Source organism: Bos indicus, chromosome 16 (genome assembly GCF_029378745.1).
Source record: "Bos indicus isolate NIAB-ARS_2022 breed Sahiwal x Tharparkar chromosome 16, NIAB-ARS_B.indTharparkar_mat_pri_1.0, whole genome shotgun sequence".
Classification (NCBI taxonomy): domain Eukaryota; kingdom Metazoa; phylum Chordata; class Mammalia; order Artiodactyla; family Bovidae; genus Bos; species Bos indicus.
This window is the reverse complement of record NC_091775.1, coordinates 5,722,621-5,740,857: the sequence shown is the minus strand read 5'-3', so window position 1 is coordinate 5,740,857 and position 18,237 is coordinate 5,722,621. Positions and strand designations below refer to the sequence as shown.

Sequence of the window (18,237 nt, the reverse complement as noted above, 5' to 3'; positions counted from 1 at the left end):
AAAATCTAGAGTAGAGTTTGGGATTTCAAAAATACAATGTTAAAGAAAAGAAGAAAAAAACAAAAACAAACAAACAAAAAAAACAAGGTCAAAAAATTATAAAATATATATATATGAAGTTTGCTGAAGAAGAAAAAAAATAGGGTCTTTTTTTTTTTTTTTTTTTTGCAAAGTAATAGGTTATAAAAGTGAAAATTAAAGGAACAATAGAGGACTTAAAAATTTTTTTTTTTAATTAAAAAAAAAAAAGAATGATCGTAAAAATAATAAAAATATATCTAGGACTTTTTTGTTTGTTTGTTTTTTTTTTTTGGGTGTTGTGGGTTCAGTTCATTTTTGGCTAGTTCCTTGGTCAGATTTATATTTCTCAAGATCTATAGGCCCCTTCCTATGTAGTCCGTAGTAACCACAGGGTTTTGATCTATTGCCTGTAGCTTCCAAGGCGTTTCCCTCTGTTATATCTTCTTCTGTTTGCTAGTCTCTTCAGTATCTGTTTTCCGCCCTGACTCAAAGGGCACGGTGGAGGACACTTTTTTTTTTTTTTTTTAGGCTTACTTGTTCAGTCGCGCTGTGGGGAGGGAGGGAGGGATGCTGCAAACAAATAACACTGGCGTGGGCTCGCAGTGCCTCAGCCACCCTGGGTCTGCCCCTGCTCACGGCGCGTGTAGCCTCCCTGTCCACACTGCTCGGACTCTAGGTTGTTCCGCCGGGAACAATCCGAGGCTGGCCCTGGGCTGCATGCACCTCCCAGGTCCAAGCCACTCAGGTTCAGGCACTCGGGTAGTCCTCAGAGGCGCAGACTCAGTTGGGCCTGCGTTTTGTGCTCTTCCCAGGTCCGAGCGCCAATTTGCTCTTCCCAGGCGAGCGCCAATGCTGTGACTTATCGCCTCCCCGCCACTCGGTTATCTGGATGTAAAACCGGCGCACCTTCTCAGGCAGATGTTGACCGTCCAGACCCCCAAGAAGTTTTAGTTAGCAAAGAAGCCTGCTTACAATTTTATAGATAATGTCTCTCTGGGGCTGCGATTGCCCCCTTCCGGCTCTGGCTGCCTGTCACCGGAGGGGGAAGGTCTGCAGCCGGCTATCTCTGTTCAGTCCTTTGTTCCGTGCGCGGGCCTGGCGGTCTTAGGTTAGGGCTGGCTTTTCGCGTGGTAGGTATCCCACAGTCTGGTTTGCTAGCCCAAATTATTTCGCTCAGATAGCGCTCAGGGTATTCAGGCCAGATTCTTACTCTCAGCGATGCAGCCCACGCCGCGCCTCCCTGCCCAGCCCGGGTTTGCTAATGGCGGATGCAGGCGTCTGCGCTGCTTCTCTGCTGGGGGAGTTACTGTAGGGCTCGCAATCTGCGAGTTTTAAATTGTTTATTTATTTTTTCTCCCTGTTATGTTGCCCTCTGTGCTTCCAAAGCTCGGCACAGATTCGGCAGTGAGAAGGTTTCCTGATGTTTGGAAACTTCTCTCTTTTTAAGATTCCCTTCCCGGGACGGAACTCCGACCCTCCCTCTTTTGTCTCTTTTTTTTTGTTTTTAATATTTTCTCCTACCTCCTTTCGAAGAGTTGGGTTGCTTTTCTGGGTGCCTGATGTCCTCTGCCGGCATTCAGAAGTTGTTTTGTGGAATTTACTCGACGTTTAAATGCTCTTTTGATGAATTTGTAGGGGAGAAAGTGTTCTCCCCGTCCTACTCCTCCGCCATCTTGGCTCCTCCCCAGTTTTGGAAGTTTTATCCACAATACTCAGAGAAGAAAAGGAAATAAAGGAATCCAGATTGGAAAAGAAGAAGTAAAACTCTCATGATTTCCAGCAAAACTCTTTTTCTTCAGTGCCCTAAAAATTGTGTATCACTTTTCTAATGAGGTATAGGGGAGAGATTTAAGATACAGAAGTTTAATTCATGCTGAAAAATATCACTTTATTTCCTTTCCCTTAACCTTACATATAAACTGATGACAATTAGCAGTCTTCCATGACAGATGAACTGTTGAAAAAACCATGGAATGTATTTGACATTCTATTTCCTCCTTGCTGTTCATGATAATCATTATATAAGAGAGACTTTTTTCCCTTTCTATTCAGATGTTTCCTGTGTGAATCCACCTCAAGTGGAAAATGCTATTATACACAATCAAAAGTCTAGATATCAAAGTGGTGAGAGAGCATGTTATGAATGCATTGGGAATTATGACCTTTTTGGGGAGATAGATGTCATATGTTTAAATGGAACTTGGAGAAAACCACCTCAGTGCAAAGGTAGAATATCTTACTCACCCTGTCCACCCAATTTAGGGAATATAATAAGATATATTGAATCAAAATTAGGATAAAGTAGCCTTTCTGGAATAATTTTTAGTTGCAAAAAAAAAAAAATGATGCTGAAAATCCAGTTCTTTTGTGGTCTGAATATGTAATCTAACATGTTTATTGTATGACATTGTTGACCAGATTTGAGCAGTTGGAATCATGGGACATTTCCTGTCTTAAAACATTAAGATAGTCAGTTGTTTTCTGAATATAAGTGTGTAAAAGGTACCATAGTTACATTTAACAGCCCAAGAAATTCCGCTTTGAGACATGGAATAAGCAGCTGGGGCCTGATCACAAAATCTGACATAGATGTGGGCAGCTGTACCTATGGGTGATATTTAAAGGTAGGTTACTAGCTGAGCTCCAGCAGAGCTATTTAAAATCCTACAGGATGATGCTACAAAAGTACTACACTCATTACATCAGCAAATTTTGGAAACCCAGGAGTAGTCACAGGAGTGGAAAAGGTCAATCCTTACAATTCCCAAGAAGGGCAGTACTAAAAATGTTCAGATCAAAAGACAAATGCAGTCATCTCCCATGCTAGTAAGGTTATGTTCAAAATCCTCAGCTAAGCTTGATGTGAATAGCTGATTCATTGGAAGGTTGAAGGAAGACAGAGAAGAGGGTGACAGAAGATGAGATGTTTGGGTGACATCACAATTCAATGGACATGAACTTAGGCAACTCCAGAGGAGGTCAGGGACATGGAAACCTGGCATGAGCAGTCCGTGGGGTCACAAAGTGTTAGACATGACTTGGTGACTGAACAATAACTAGCTGAACTCATTCAGGAAATGAGTGTACACATAAAAATAAAAAGTCTGAACTTGGTACTGGGACACTTCAGTGTTTAGAGATCAGACAGGATGGGAATCCAAACCAAGAAGTACATTCAGTTCAGTTCAGTTCAGTTCAGTCACTCAGTCCTGTCCAACTCTTTGGGACCCCATGAATCACAGCACACAAGGCCTCCCTGTCCATCACCAACTCCCGGAGTTCACTCAAACTCATGTCCATCGAGTCAGTGATGCCATCCAGCCATCTCATCCTCTTAATGAGATGCCCCAGGAGGCATGGTCTTTTCCAATGAGCCAACTCTTCACATGAGGTGGCCAAAATATTGAAGTTTCAGCTTCAGCATCAGTCCTTCCAATGAACACCCAGGACTGATCTCCTTTAGGATGGACTGGCTGGATCTCCTTGCAGTCCAAGGGACTCTCAAGAGTCTTCTCCAACACCACAGTTCAAAAGCATCAATTCTTTGGCACTCAGCTTTCTTCACAGTCCAACTTTCACATCCATACATGACCACTGGAAAAACCATAGCCTTGACTAGATGGACCTTTGTTGGCAAAGTAATATCTCTGCTTTTCAATATACTATCTAGGTTGGTCATAACTTTCCTTCCAAGGAGTAAGCATCTTTTAATTTCATGGCTGCAGTCACTATCTGCAGTGATTTTGGAGCCCCCCCCAAAATAAAGTCTGACACTGTTTCCCCTGTTTCCCCATCTATTTCCCATGAAGTGATGGGACCAGATGCCATTTTCTTTGTTTTCTGAGTGTTGAGCTTTAAGCCAACTTTTTCACTCTCCTCTTTCACTTTCATCAAGAGGCTCTTTAGTTCCTCTTCACTTTCTGCCATAAGGGTGGTGTCATCTGCATATCTGAGGTGATTGATGTTTCTCCCGGCAATCTTGATTCCAGCTTGTGCTTCTTCCAGCCCAGCATTTCTCATGATGTACTCTGCATAGAAGTTAAATAAGCAGGGTGATACTATACAGCCTTTTCCTATTTGAAACTAGTCTGTTGTTCCATGTACATTAGTGATAGTGAAGTCGCTCAGTTGTGTCCGACTCTTTGCGACCCCATGGACAATAGCCAAACAAGCTCCTCCATCCATGGGATTTTCCAGGCAAGAATACTGGAGTGGGTTGCAATTTCCTTCTCCAGGGGATCTTTCCAACCCAGGGATCGAACCCGGGTGTCCTGCATTGTAGGCAGACGCATGTTAACTTTTGCCAGGTGTGTAATTTTTGCAATCTCCACTTGAACATGTTTTCGTGTTTAAAGCGACTTTTTTTTTTAGACAACATACAGCTGAGTCTTGTTTAGGTGTCTACCCTGGCATTTTCAGGTTTTTAATTGATGTATTTAGGACCATTTATATTTAGAGTGACTTATTAAGAACAGTCTGCCATTTTCTTATTTGTTTTTTGTGTGTTTCCTTCAATTCTCAAAGTTTTTCTTTTCTTGACTTCCTTGTGGATTTTTGAACGTTATAAAATAATTTGACTTGGATCTGCATTGTTTTTGAGTATATGTCTTTGCATGGTTTTCTTAGTCTCTCTAGGTATTAAGATACACATAGGTAGTTTATCCAGAGAAGGCAATGGCACCCCACTCCAGTACTCTTGCCTGGAAAATCCCAGGGACAGGGGAGCCTGGTGGGCTGCCATCTTTGGGGTCGCACAGAGTCGAATTCGACTGAAGTGACTTAGCAGCAGCAGGAGGTAGTTTACCACTCCCCACTGTTGCTGACATTTTACCACCTCAGATGAACTGTTGAATGCTTAATTCCATTTAGATTTATTGGTTCTCTCCATATTTTTAACATAAATGTCTGTAGTATCCTCTCTATATACATTGAGCACCATATCAGATGACAATTTTGCACAACTAAAATAAAATCAACAGGGAAATCATATTCTTATTATATTTTCCCTTTCTTTAAAAAAAAAAGGAAGAAAAAACTCCATTCTAAAATCTCAATTCTTTTTCTATTTTGCTTTCTTTTGAAAAGTTCTTAAGTATAGTTCTGCTGGAGACAAATTCTATCAGTTTTGCTTTGTTTGGGAAATTTTTTCTTTCTCTCTTTAATTCAAAAGGATAGTTTACAAGATAGTTTACAAGAATTTGGAGTTGACAATTATTTTCATCCAGCTTTGGGAAAATGTTCTCATTTCTCTCTGACTCTATGCTCATTGATGAGATTTCCACCGATGCTTGAATCCTTTTTTCCAAATATGTATTGCATAATATTTATCCCAAATTAGTATTGCATGTCTATCAAGCTGCTTATGAGATTTTTTTCTGTAAGTTTCAGGAATTTGAACATGATGTATCTTGTTTAACTTTTGATTTAGTATTGGCATATAGCTGATTAATACTGTTGTGCTAACTTCAGGTAAACAGTGAAGGGACTCAGCCACACATATGCATGTGACCATTTTCACTCAAACTCCCTTCCTATCAAATCTGCCACATTACACTCCACAGAGTTCCCTGTGCTATACAGTAGGTCCTTATTTGTCATCCACTTAAAAAATAGCAGTGTGTTCATGTCCACCCAAATTCCCTGTCTCTTCTCCCATCATTCCCCCTGGCAACCATAAATTCCTTCTCTAAGTCTGTGAGTCTGTTTCTTTTCCAAAAATAAGTTGTCTGCAAAATTTCTTTTAAGATTCATATAGGGGATGTCTTACAATTTTTCTCCTTCTCTAACTTCACTCAGTATAACACTCTCTAGGTCCATCCATATTTTTGCAAATGACATTATTTCATTCTTTTTTTTAAAATTTTATTTTATTTTTAAACTTTACATAATAGTATTAGTTTTGCCAAATATCAAAATGAATCTGCCACAGGTATACATGTGTTCCCCATCCTGAACCCTCCTCCCTCCTCCCTCCCCATACCATCCCTCTGGGTCGTTCCAGTGCACTAGCCCCAAGCATCCAGTATCGTGCATCGAACCTGGACTGGCAACTCGTTTCTTACATGATATTTTACATGTTTCAATGCCATTCTCCCAAATCTTCCCACCCTCTCCCTCTCCCACAGAGTCCATAAGACTGTTCTATACATCAGTGTCTCTTTTGCTGTCTCGTACACTGGGTTATTGTTACCATCTTTCTAAATTCCATATATATGCGTTAGTATACTGTATTTATGTTTTTCCTTCTGGCTTACTTCACTCTGTATAATAGGCTCCAGTTTCATCCACCTCATTAGAACTGATTCAAATGTATTCTTTTTAATGGCTGAGTAATACTCCATTGTGTATATGTACCACTGCTTTCTTATCCATTCATCTGCTGATGGACATCTAGGTTGCTTCCATGTCCTGGCTATTATAAACAGTGCTGCGATGAACATTGGGGTACATGTGCCTCTTTCCCTTCTGGTTTCCTCAGTGTGTATGCCCAGCAGTGGGATTGCTGGATCATAAGGCAGTTCTATTTCCAGTGTTTTAAGGAATCTCCACACTGGTCTCCATAGTGGCTGTACTAGTTTGCATTCCCACCAACAGTGTAAGAGGGTTCCCTTTTCTCCACACCCTCTCCAGCATTTATTATTTGTAGACTTTTGGATCGCAGCCATTCTGACTGGCGTGAAATGGTACCTCATAGTGGTTTTGATTTGCATTTCTTTGATAATGAGTGATGTTGAGCATCTTTTCATGTGTTTGTTAGCCATCTGTATGTCTTCTTTGGAGAAATGTCTATTTAGTTCTTTGGCCCATTTTTTGATTGGGTCATTTATTTTTCTGGAGTTGAGCTGTAAGAGTTGCTTGTATATTTTTGAGATTAGTTGTTTGTCAGTTGCTTCATTTGCTATTATTTTCTCCCATTCTGAAGGCTGTCTTTTCACCTTGCTAATAGTTTCCTTTGATGTGCAGAAGCTTTTAAGGTTAATTAGGTCCCATTTGTTTATTTTTGATTTTATTTCCAATATTCTGGGAGGTGGGTCATAGAGGATCCTGCTGTGATGTATGTCAGAGAGTGTTTTGCCTATGTTCTCCTCTAGGATTTTTATAGTTTCTGGTCTTACGTTTAGATCTTTAATCCATTTTGAGTTTATTTTTGTGTATGGTGTTAGAAAGTGGTCTAGTTTCATTCTTTTACAACTGGTTGACCAGTTGTCCAAGCACCACTTGTTAAAGAGATTGTCTTTAATCCATTGTATATTCTTGCCTCCTTTGTCAAAGATAAGGTGTCCATATGTACGTGGATTTATCTCTGGGCTTTCTATTTTATTCCATTGATCTATATTTCTGTCTTTGTGCCAGTACCATACTGTCTTGATAACTGTGGCTTTGTAGTAGAGCCTGAAGTCAGGCAGGTTGATTCCTCCAGTTCCATTCTTCTTTCTCAAGATCGCTTTGGCTATTCGAGGTTTTTTGTATTTCCATACAAATTGTGAAATTATTTGTTCTAGCTCTGTGAAGAATACTGTGTTGGTTATTTCATTCTTTTAGTGGATGAGTAATATTCCATTGTATATTTGTACCACATCTTCTTTACCCATTTCTCTCTTGATGGACATTTAGGTTTTCCATATTATGACTATTGTAAACAGTGCTGCAATGAACATTAGGGTGTGTGTTTCCTCATAGACCAAGTTTTTCACCAGATCCATGCCTGGGGCAAGATTGCAGGGTCATATGGTAGCTCTATTTTTAGTTTTCTTTAAGGAGTGTAAATACTTGTCTCCATAGTGGCTGTATCAACTAACAGTGTAGGAGTGTTATCTTCTTTCCATATACTCACCAGCATAGCTCTTTTGACTCATGTTAAGGGATATCATGCTGTAGTTTTGATTTGAATCTCTCTAATAATTAGTGATATGAACATCTTTTCATGGACGTTTTGCCCATCGGAATGTCTTCTTTGGAGAATAAACCTAAGGAAACAGAAGATCTGTAATCTGAAACTGTAGTATACTAATGAAAGAAAATGAAGACAAAAACAGATAGAAGGATATACCATTATCTTTGATTAGAAAAATGAATATTGTCAAAATGACTATACTACCAAAAGCAGTCTACAGATTCAATGCAATCTGTATGTATTTACCAATGGCAATTTTTCACAGAACTAGAAAAAAAAAAAAAAAAACTTAAAATTTGAATGGAGACACAAAAGGCCAAGAATAGACAAAGCAATCTTGAGAAAGAAAAATGGAGCTGGAGGAATGACACTCCCTGACTTCAGACTATACTACAAAGCTCTAGACACACACACAAATATATATATATTTATATATAAATATATATAATATATAATATATATAAATATAATATAATATATAAAAATATAATATAATATATATTATACAATATATTATAGATAAATATTATATATTTATATTAATATATAAATATTATATAATAATAAATATTTTATATATATATATATATTTATTACTCATTATGACATCAAGACTTATGAATCAGTGAATTGAAAGGGACCGGAATGGGCAAATTTAATTCAGATGACCATTATATCTACTACTATGGGAAAGAATTCCTTAGGAGAAATGGAGTAGCCCTCACAGCCAACAAAACAGTCTGAAATGCAGTACTTGGGTGCATTCTCAAAACGACAAAATTATCTCCATTCATTTCCAAGGCAAGTCACTTACAATCAGAGTAATCCCAGTCTAAGCCCCACCCACTAATGTCAAAATATATGGTTGACTGGTTCTATGAAGACTTATATTACATTCTAGATCAAAACATCAAAATAAAAAGAACAATCTGCTTTTCATACAGGGAACTGGAATGCAAGGTAGGAATAAAAAGATACCTGGAGTAACAGGCAAGTTTGGCCTTGGAGTACAAAATGAAGCAGGGGAAAGGCTAAAAGAGTTTTGACAAGAGAAGACATGGATCATAGCAAACACCCTCTTCAAAAACACAAGAGCCAATTCTACATATGGACATCACGAGATGTTCAGTACCGAAATCAGAATGATTATATTCTTTGCAGTCAAAGATAGATAAGCTCTATACAGTTGGCAACACCAAGATTGGAAGCTGACTGTGGCTCAGATCATGAGGTTCTTATTGCGAAATTCAGACTTGAATTGAAGAAAGCAGGGAAAACCACTAGGCCATTCAGGTCTTTTATGATTATATAGCAGAAAGGATAAAAATATTCAAGGGATTAGATCTGTGAGAGTGCCTGAAGAACTATGGATGGAGGTTTGTAACTTTGTACAGGAGGCAGTGAGCAAAACCATCCCTAAGAAGCAGAAATGCAACAATGCAAAATGGCTTTCTGAGAAGGCCTTACAAAGAGATGAATAAAGAAGAGAAGCAAAGTGCAAAGGACAAAAGGGAAAATATACCCATCTGAATGCACAATCCAAAGGATAGCAAGGAGAGATATGAAAGCCTTGTTAAGTGAGCAATGCAAAAAAATAGAGGAAAGCAATACAATGGGGAAGACTAGAGATGTCTTCAAGAAAATTAGAGAGAGCAAGGGAACATTTCATGTAATCATGGGCACAGTAAAGGGCAGAAACAGTATGCCCCTAAGAGAAGAAGAAGGTATTAAGAAGAGGTGGCAAGAATATACAGAAGAACTGTACAGAAAAGGACTTAATGACCCAGATAACCACAAGTCACCTGGAGCCAGAAATCCTAGAGTGTAAAATCAAGTGGGCATCACTACAAACAAAGCTAGTGGAGATGATGGGATTCCAGCTGAGCTAGTTCAAATCCTAAAAGATGATGCTGTGAAAGTACTACATTTAATATGCCAGCAAATCTGGAAAACTCAGCAGTGGCTATACAACTGGAAAAGGTGAGTTTTTATCCCAGTCTCTAGAAGGGCAACGCCAAAGAATGTTCGTACTACCACAACACAATTGGGCTCATTTCACATGCTAGCAAGGTAATACTCAAAATATTCAAGCTAAATTTCAACAACTTGTGAATTGAGAACTTCGAGATGTACAAGCTAAATTTAGAAAGACAGCAGAGCTAGAAATTAAATTGACAACATCTGTTGGATCATAGAAAATGCAAAGGAATTGAAGAAACACTGCTTCATTGACTACACTAAAGTCTTTGACTGTGTGGATCACAACAAACTGTGGAAAATTCTTACGGAGATGAGAATACTTGATCACCTTACCTGCCTCCTGAGAAACCTGTATGCAGGTCAAGAAGCAACAGTTAGAACCGGAATGGAACAACAAACTGGTTCAAAATTTGGAAAGGAGTATGTCAAGGCTATATTGTCACCTGCTACTTTAACTTCACACAAGATACCAGGCTGGAAGAAGCACAAGCTGGAATCAAGATTGCCAGGAAAAATACCAATAACCTCAGATACACAGATTACATCACACTAATGGCAGAAAGCAAAGAGGAACTAAAGAGCCTCTTGATATTGCTGAAAGTGGAGATTGAAAAAGCTAGCTTAAAACCACATTCAAAAAATGAAGATCATGGTATTGGGTTCCATCACTATATGTCAAAAATGGGTGGAAATAGAAACAGTGACTTCATTCTTTTCAGCTTCACAATCACTGTGGATGCTGACTGCAGCCGTGAAATTAAAAGACTTCTTGGAAGAAAAGCTATGAAAACCTTGACAGCATGGTAAGAAGCAGAGACATCACTTTACCAACAAAGGTTCATATTGTCAAAGTTATGGTTTTTCAAGCAGTAATGTATGGATGTGAATGTTTGAGCACAAAGAAGGCTGAGTACCAAAGAATTGATTTTTTGATCTGTGGTGCTGGAGAAGACTCTTGAGAGTCCCTTAGACTGCAAGGAGATCAAACCAGTCAATCCTGAAAGAAATCAGTCCTGAATATTCATTGGAAGGACTGATGCTGAAGCTGAAGTCCAGTATTTTGGCCACCTAATGAGAAGAGCTGACTCATTGGAAAAGATTAAGTACAGAAAGAGAAGGGATATCAGCGATGAGATGGTAGGAAGGCATGATTGACAGAATGGACATGACTGTGAGCAAACTCCGGTAATTAATGAAGGACCAGGAAGCCAGTCTTTCTACAATCCATGGGGTTCCAAAGAGTCAGAAACACTTAAGCGACTGAACAACACAACAGGAACTGATTATGATGTATCTTGACATTAACTTCTTTGGCTCCATCCCATTTGGAATTCACTGAGCAGTTTTAGCATGTAGTTGCTGTTTTTGGTTACTTGCTAAGTCATATAACTGATTTGAGAAATTATTAGCCATTATTTAAAAAAACATTTTTTGGAGTGTATTTCCTATACAATATAGTGTTAGTTTCACTGTACATCAAAGTGAATCAGCTACGCATATACACATATGCCCATTCTTTTGGATTTACTTTCCATTTAGACCATCAGAAAATGAATGCATAGGGAAGTCAGCCATTATTTTTTTTCAACTTCATGTTCAACCTTCTTTGCTATCTTACCACGGGTCTTTGAAGCTATGTCCATTTTCTTTCCAGTTTATTTTCAAGGTTAGTTAATATTCAAACTTATTGATCATTCTGCCATCTGCAATATATTGTCAATCCATGTAGTTTTTTAATAATCTATTTTCTAGTTCTACCAATTGGACTAGATTTTTAAAAACTATCATCCAATGATTTCAATATCTGTGTCATCTCAGTGTTGTCTTCTCTTGATTGCTTTTTCTCTTTTGAGGTTTACCTGGTCTTTGGTCTGATAAATGATTTTCAACTGTATTCAGACACTTGAGCTTTTATATCTTGAGACTAAGGATGTTATTGGACTCCTTCATTAATCGGGCTTTCATTACTGCCATGTAGGTTGCAAGTCCAAGGTTCCCACCTGGCCTCCTCTGGCACCAGGAGAAATGGCAGAGGTTTCTTGTTCACTCTTTCAGTTCAGTTCAATTCAGTCACCCAGTCGTGTCTGACTCTTTGCGACCTCACGAATTGCAGCATGCCAGGCCTCCCTGTCCATCACCAATTAGGGGAGTTCACTCAAACTCATGTCCATCGAGTTGGTGATGCCATCCAGCCATCTCATTCTCTGTCGTCCCCTTCTCCTCTTGCGCCTAATCTCTCCCAGCATCAGGGTCTTTTCCAGTGAGTCAACTCTTCACATGAGGTGGCCAAAGTATTGGAGTTTCAGCTTCAACATAAGTCCTTCCAATGAACGCCCAGGACTGATCTCCTTTAGGAATGGACTGGTTGGACCTCCTTGCAGTCCAAGGGACTCTCAAGAGTTCACTCATTATGTGGGTGGAAATGTGAGCTGCTTACTTGGACCCTGTAGATCAAGGCATGGAAAGGATTGGGCTGAGGTTTCTGCCATCATGTGTTTCTAGACTAAAGCATTCCAGTTCAGTCACACAGTCATGTCTGACTCTTTGCAACTCCATGGACTGCAGTACACCAGGATTTCCCATCCATCACCAACTCCCAAAGCTTAACTAACCTCACATCCATCAAGTCAGTGATGCCATCCTACCACCTCATCCTCTGTTATCCCCTTACCCTTCCACCTTCAATTTTCCCAGCATCAGGGTTTTCTCCAAAGAGTCAGTTCTTTTCATCTGCTGGCCAAAGTATTGGAGCTTCGGCTTCATCATCAGTTCTTCCAATAAATATTCAGGACTGATCTCCTTTAGGATTGACTGGTTTGATCTCCTTGCAGTCCAAGGGATTCTCAAGAGTCTTCTCCAAAACCACAATTCAAAAGCATCAATTTTTTGGTCCTCATCTTTCTTTATAGTCCAAATCTCACATCCATACATGATGACTGAAAAAATCATAGCTTTCACTAGGTGGAATTTGTTGGCAAAGTAATGTCTCTGCTTTTTGATATGCTGTCTAGGTAGGTCATAACATTTTTCTAAGGAGCAAGTGTCTTTTAATTTCATGGCTGCAGTCACCATCTGCAATGATTTTGGAGCCCCAAAATAAAGTCTCTCACAGTTTCCATTGCTTCACCATCTGTTTTCTCTGAAGTGATGGGACCAGATGCCATGACCTTAGTTCTCTGAATGTTGATTTTTAAGCTAACTTTTCCACTCTCCTCTTTCACTTTCACTAAGAGGCTCTTTAGTTCTTCTTCATTTTCTGCCATAAGGGTGGTGTCATCTGCATATTTGAGCTTGTTGATATTTCTCCTGACAATACTGATTCCACCTTGTGCTTCATCCAGCTTGGAATTTTGCATGATGTACTCTGCATAGAAGTTAAGTAAGCAGGTGACAGTATACAGACTTGATGTGCTCCTTTCCTGATTTGGAACCAGTTTTTCTTCCATGTCTGATTCTAACTGTGGCTTCTTGACATGCATACAGATTTCTCAAGAGGCAGGTCAGGTGTTACCATCTATTTAATTTCCACAGTTTGTTGTGATCCACACAGCAAAAGATTTTGGTGTAGTCAATAAAACAGAAGTGGATTTTTTTGTGGAACTCTCTTGCTTTTATGATGATCCAACGGATGTTTGCAATTTGATCTCTGGTTTCTCTGCCTTTTCTGAATCCAGTTTGAACACAGGAATTTCATGGGTCACGTGCTGTTGAAGCCTAGCTTGGAGAAGTTTGAGCATTACTTTACTAGTGTGTGAGATGAATGCAATTGTACGGTAGTTGGAACATTCTTTGAGATTGCCTTTCTTTGGGATTGGAATGAACATTGACATTTTTCAGACCTTTGTTCACTGCTGAATTTTCTGGCATATTGAGTGCAGCACTTAAAGAGCATCATCTTTAGGATTTGAAATAGCTCAACTGGAATACCATCACATCCACTAGCTTTGTTCACAGTGATGCTTCTTAAGGCCTACTTGACTTTGTATTTTAGGATGTCTGGCTCTAGGTGAGTGATCATACCTTTGTGGTTATCTGGGTCATGAAGATCTTTTTTATATAGTTCTGTGTATTCTTGCCACCTCTTCTTAATATCTTCTACTTCTGTTAGGTCCATACCATTTTTGTCCTTTATAGTGCCCATTGTTGCATGAAATGCCCTTGGTATCTGTAATTTTCTTGAAGAGATCTCCAGTCTTTCCCATTCTATTGTTTTCCCCTATTTCTTTGCACTGATCACTGAGGAAGGCTTTCTTATCTCTCCTTGCTATTCTTTGGAACACTGCATTCAAATCATTTTATCTTTCCTTTTCTCCTTTGCCTTTAGCATCTCTTCTTTTCTCAGCTATTTGTAAGGCCTCTTGAGGCAACCATTTTGCCTTTTTTACGTTTCTTTTTTTGGGGGATGATTTTGATCCCTTCCTCCTGTACAAAGTCAGGAGCAACTGTCCATTGTTGTTCAGGAATTCTGTCTTATCAAATCCCTTGAATCTATTTGTCTCCTCCACTCTAATTGTAAGGGATTTGATTTAGGTCATGCCTGAATGTCTAGTGGTTTTCACATCTTTCTTCAATTTGAGTATGAATTTGGCAACAAGAAGTTCATGATCTGAGCCACAGTCAGGTCCCAGTCTTGTTTTTGCTGACTGTATAGAGCTTCTCCACCTTTGGCTGCAAAGAATATAATCAATCTGATTTTGGTATTGTCCATGTGTAGAGTTTTCCATGGATATTTGGTGATGTCCATGTGTAGAGTTTTCACTTGTGTTGTTGGAAGAGGGTGTTTGCTATGACCAGTGTGTTCTCTTGGCAAAACTCTCCTACTCTTTTCCCTGCTTCATTTTGTACTCTTAATGCCAAAATTGCCTGTTAGTCCAGATATCTTGACCTCCCACTTTTGCATTCCAGTCCAATATAATGAAAATGACATCGTTTTGCTTGTTAGTTCTAGAAGTCCTTGTATGTCTTCAGAAAACCATTCCACTTCAGCTTCTTCAACATTACTGTTCAGGGCATAGACCTGGATTACTGTGCTTGTTAATTGTTTGGCTTGGAAATGAACAGCAATCATTCTGTCATTTTTGAGATTGCATGCAAGCACTGATTTCAGACTGTTTTGTTGACTATCATGGATACTCCATTTCTTCTTAGAGATTCTTGCTCACATTCTACCAGATTCTACCAGATCACTGGTAGATATACCAGTCATCTGAGTCAAAGTCACCCATTCAAGTCCATTTTAGTTTGCTGATTTTTAAAATGCCGATGTTCATTCTTGCCATCTCCTGTTTGACCACTTCCAATTTACCTTGATTCATGGACCTAACATTCCAGGTCCCTATGCAATAGTGCTCCTTACAGCATTAGACTTTACTTCCATCACCAGTCACATCCACAATTAGATGTTGTTTTTGCTTTTTCTTCATCTCTTCATTCTTTCTGGAATTATTTCTCCACTTATCTCCTGCATTTTGAGCACCACCGCACCTGAGGAGTTCATCTTTCAGTGTTCTATCTTTTTGCCTTTTCATGCTGTTCATGGGGATCTCAAGGCAAGAATTCTGAAGTGGTTTGCCATTCCCTTCTCCAGTGGCCCACATTTTGTGAGAATCCTCCGCCATGACACATCCAACTTGAAGGCCCTATACAGCATGGCTTAGAGTTTCATGGAGTTCTACAAGGCTGTTGTCCATGTGATCAGATTGGTTAGTTTTCTGTGACTGTGGTTTTCATTCTGTCTTCCCTCTGATGGATGAGGATAAGAGGTTTATGGAAGCTTCCTTATGAGAGAGACTGTCTCAGGGTGAAACTGGGTCTTGGTCTAATGGAAGGGGCCATGCTCAGTAAATCTTTAGTTCAATTTTCTGTTGATGGATGGGGTCGTGTTCCCTCCCTGTTTTTTGATCTGTGGCCAAACAATGGTGGAGATAAGGAAGATACTGGTGACCTCCTTCAAAAGGTCTTATGCATGCACTGCCACACTCAATGCCCCCAAACCTGCAGCAGGCCACCTCTAACCCATGTCTCTGCTGAAGACTCCTAAACACTGACGGGCAAGTCTAGGTCAGTCTCTTGTAGAGTCCCTGCCTCTTTCTCCTGGGTTCTTTTGTGCACAAGGATTTTTTTATGCCCTCTAAGGGTCTGTTTCTGCAGTCCTGGTTAGGTTCTGGTGGCTCTGTGGTGGAGTTAATTGCAGCCTCCTCCAAGAGGGCTAATGCAATACCCAGGTCTACTGCACCCAGAGCCCCTGCCCCTGTAGCAGTGCACTGCTCACCCATACTTCTGCAGGAGACACTCAGACACAATTCTGGCTTAGTCTCTGTGGGGTCTCTGGGTCCTGGTGCACACAAAAACTTAGTGTGCACACTTCGTGTAGTATTTCTAGACTAATTCAATATTGTGAAAACTGTATCTTGCTAGGCTACTCTTTTCTGGGCCTTTTCTTAAAAAGATCAACTGCTTCCTGAGACTTTTTTTCTTTCTGAACTTGTATTATTTCTGAGTTGCTGTCTCAGTGGCCCATTCACAGTACATAGAAGGCAAAATGAAAACCCCAAGGACTCTCTTCAGTGTAACTCTTTGAATCCAAAGGCCCCTAAGCAGATTGACTAACTACTTGTTTCACAGTCTCCTGTGTTGGTTTTTATATTATGTTCAGGACCTTCATTTGGCAGAAGGAATACTAACAGATGCTATAAGCACACATTTTTTTACCTCATCTTATCCAAAAATGGAAGCCAAAATTTCTTTCACAGACACTGCAACATGTTGTATATCACAGTAGTTTTTTTTTTTTTTTTTTTTTTTAGCTATCCATCTTTCCAGCATATACTCTGAAAAAAAAAAAAAAAAAAAACATGTTTGAACATCAGGACACTGCAAAGCAGACATATTTGTTAACGTACTATATGTGCTTCCATGGTGGTAAAATAAGGCCTTAAAATGTGTATTTCTGATTAAAATTCTTTCTATAAATCATTTCTGTCATCAGAAATCTTAAGTTTTGATATGACATATTTGGTTGCATTTTTATTTTATTTGTTTAAAACTGTAGGAGCTGTCTTTGAATAAAGCAAAAACTATTATTTTTTAGTCTCTCAAGGAAAATGTGGGCCTCCTCCACCAATAGACAATGGAGAAATTACCTCACTCCTGCAATCAGTATATCCTCCAGGAATGATTGTTGAGTACCGGTGTCAGACCTACTATGAACTTCAGGGAAACAGAAAAGTAATATGTCAGAATGGAAAGTGGTCACAACCACCAAAATGCTTAGGTACATGCTTTAAACTTCTCGGATCCTGGGATAATTCTTGTACACAGTATAACGTTTAACTGTTTATAATAGAGTTTTTATGGATTAAATAACAACCAGTTAATGCTTGAACACCAAAGATTAATATCTGTACATAGAAATATAGTTAGAAAATTTCATGTTCAAGCAACAATGGCTCCTTTATGAAAGCTCTTCATATGATAACTGACATTATGAATCTTATAACATTTAATGGTTATACTAAACAAAGTATCTCATTCTTATAACATTAACTTTTTAAATATGTTGAAACTTACATTATACATTTTCAGTGTATTGGTTTGGAAAAGGTTTGAGGAAGAATTTTTGGACCAAAGTTCTTGAAACCCTGAAAATCTGTGTATTTGCATATTACTCAAAGGTTTATGTTTATTTTCTTTAATTTTAGAGGCCTGTCTAATTTCAGAAGAAACAATGAGAAAACATCACATACAGTTAAGATGGAAATACGATAAAAAACTTTACTCTAAAACAGAGGATACTATTGAATTTATGTGTCAATATGGTTATCGTCAACTGACACCAAAACATACATTTCGAACAACTTGTCGGGAAGGAAAGGTGGTGTATCCTCAGTGTGGATAAATCCTTGACTAAATGCAGTTATAAAACTGAAATATGTACATGTATTCAGATTTTTCCTTATTAATTCAATTCTGTTTCTTTTATCAAGTATTTTTTAACACATCTTGAATCATAAATCAGATTGTGTTAAATATTATGGGGACAATGTAATTGAGAGATGGGTCCAATGAATCACTTCTTAAAAGTACCTCATTAAACTTGGCAAATCAAAATGTTATGTGTCCTGTTCATGAAACATTTACGGCAAGAAATTAGATTCAATCACTTTCATGCCTCCTTCTATCCATCAGTTTCCTAACTTTCTTAAAGCTTTCTCCATTACTTCTGAGGGTTTCTGAAACTCTGTTTTAGAAGACATAGGATAAAAGTGTGGAAAGAAATGGAAAACATTCAAAATATTGATAATATCATTTAACAAACCTATAAAAGCAAACTATGTCATACT

The 18,237-nt window shown here is 38.8% G+C and overlaps 1 protein-coding gene across 2 annotated transcripts in view; it reads left to right on the top strand.

The window, feature by feature from the left end:
- The window catches only part of LOC139176527 (complement factor H-like), a 174,598-nt gene extending 156,594 nt beyond the window's left edge, over positions 1–18,004 (top strand). For both annotated transcript variants that reach the window (XM_070768850.1, XM_070768851.1), the window contains exons 11-12: positions 16,986–17,168; positions 17,596–18,004. In XM_070768850.1, coding sequence (XP_070624951.1) covers positions 16,986–17,168; positions 17,596–17,792 — 380 coding nt within the window. In that variant the 3' untranslated portion in view covers positions 17,793–18,004. The remainder of the gene's footprint in view (positions 1–16,985; positions 17,169–17,595) is intronic.
- The last annotated feature ends 233 nt before the right edge of the window (positions 18,005–18,237 follow it).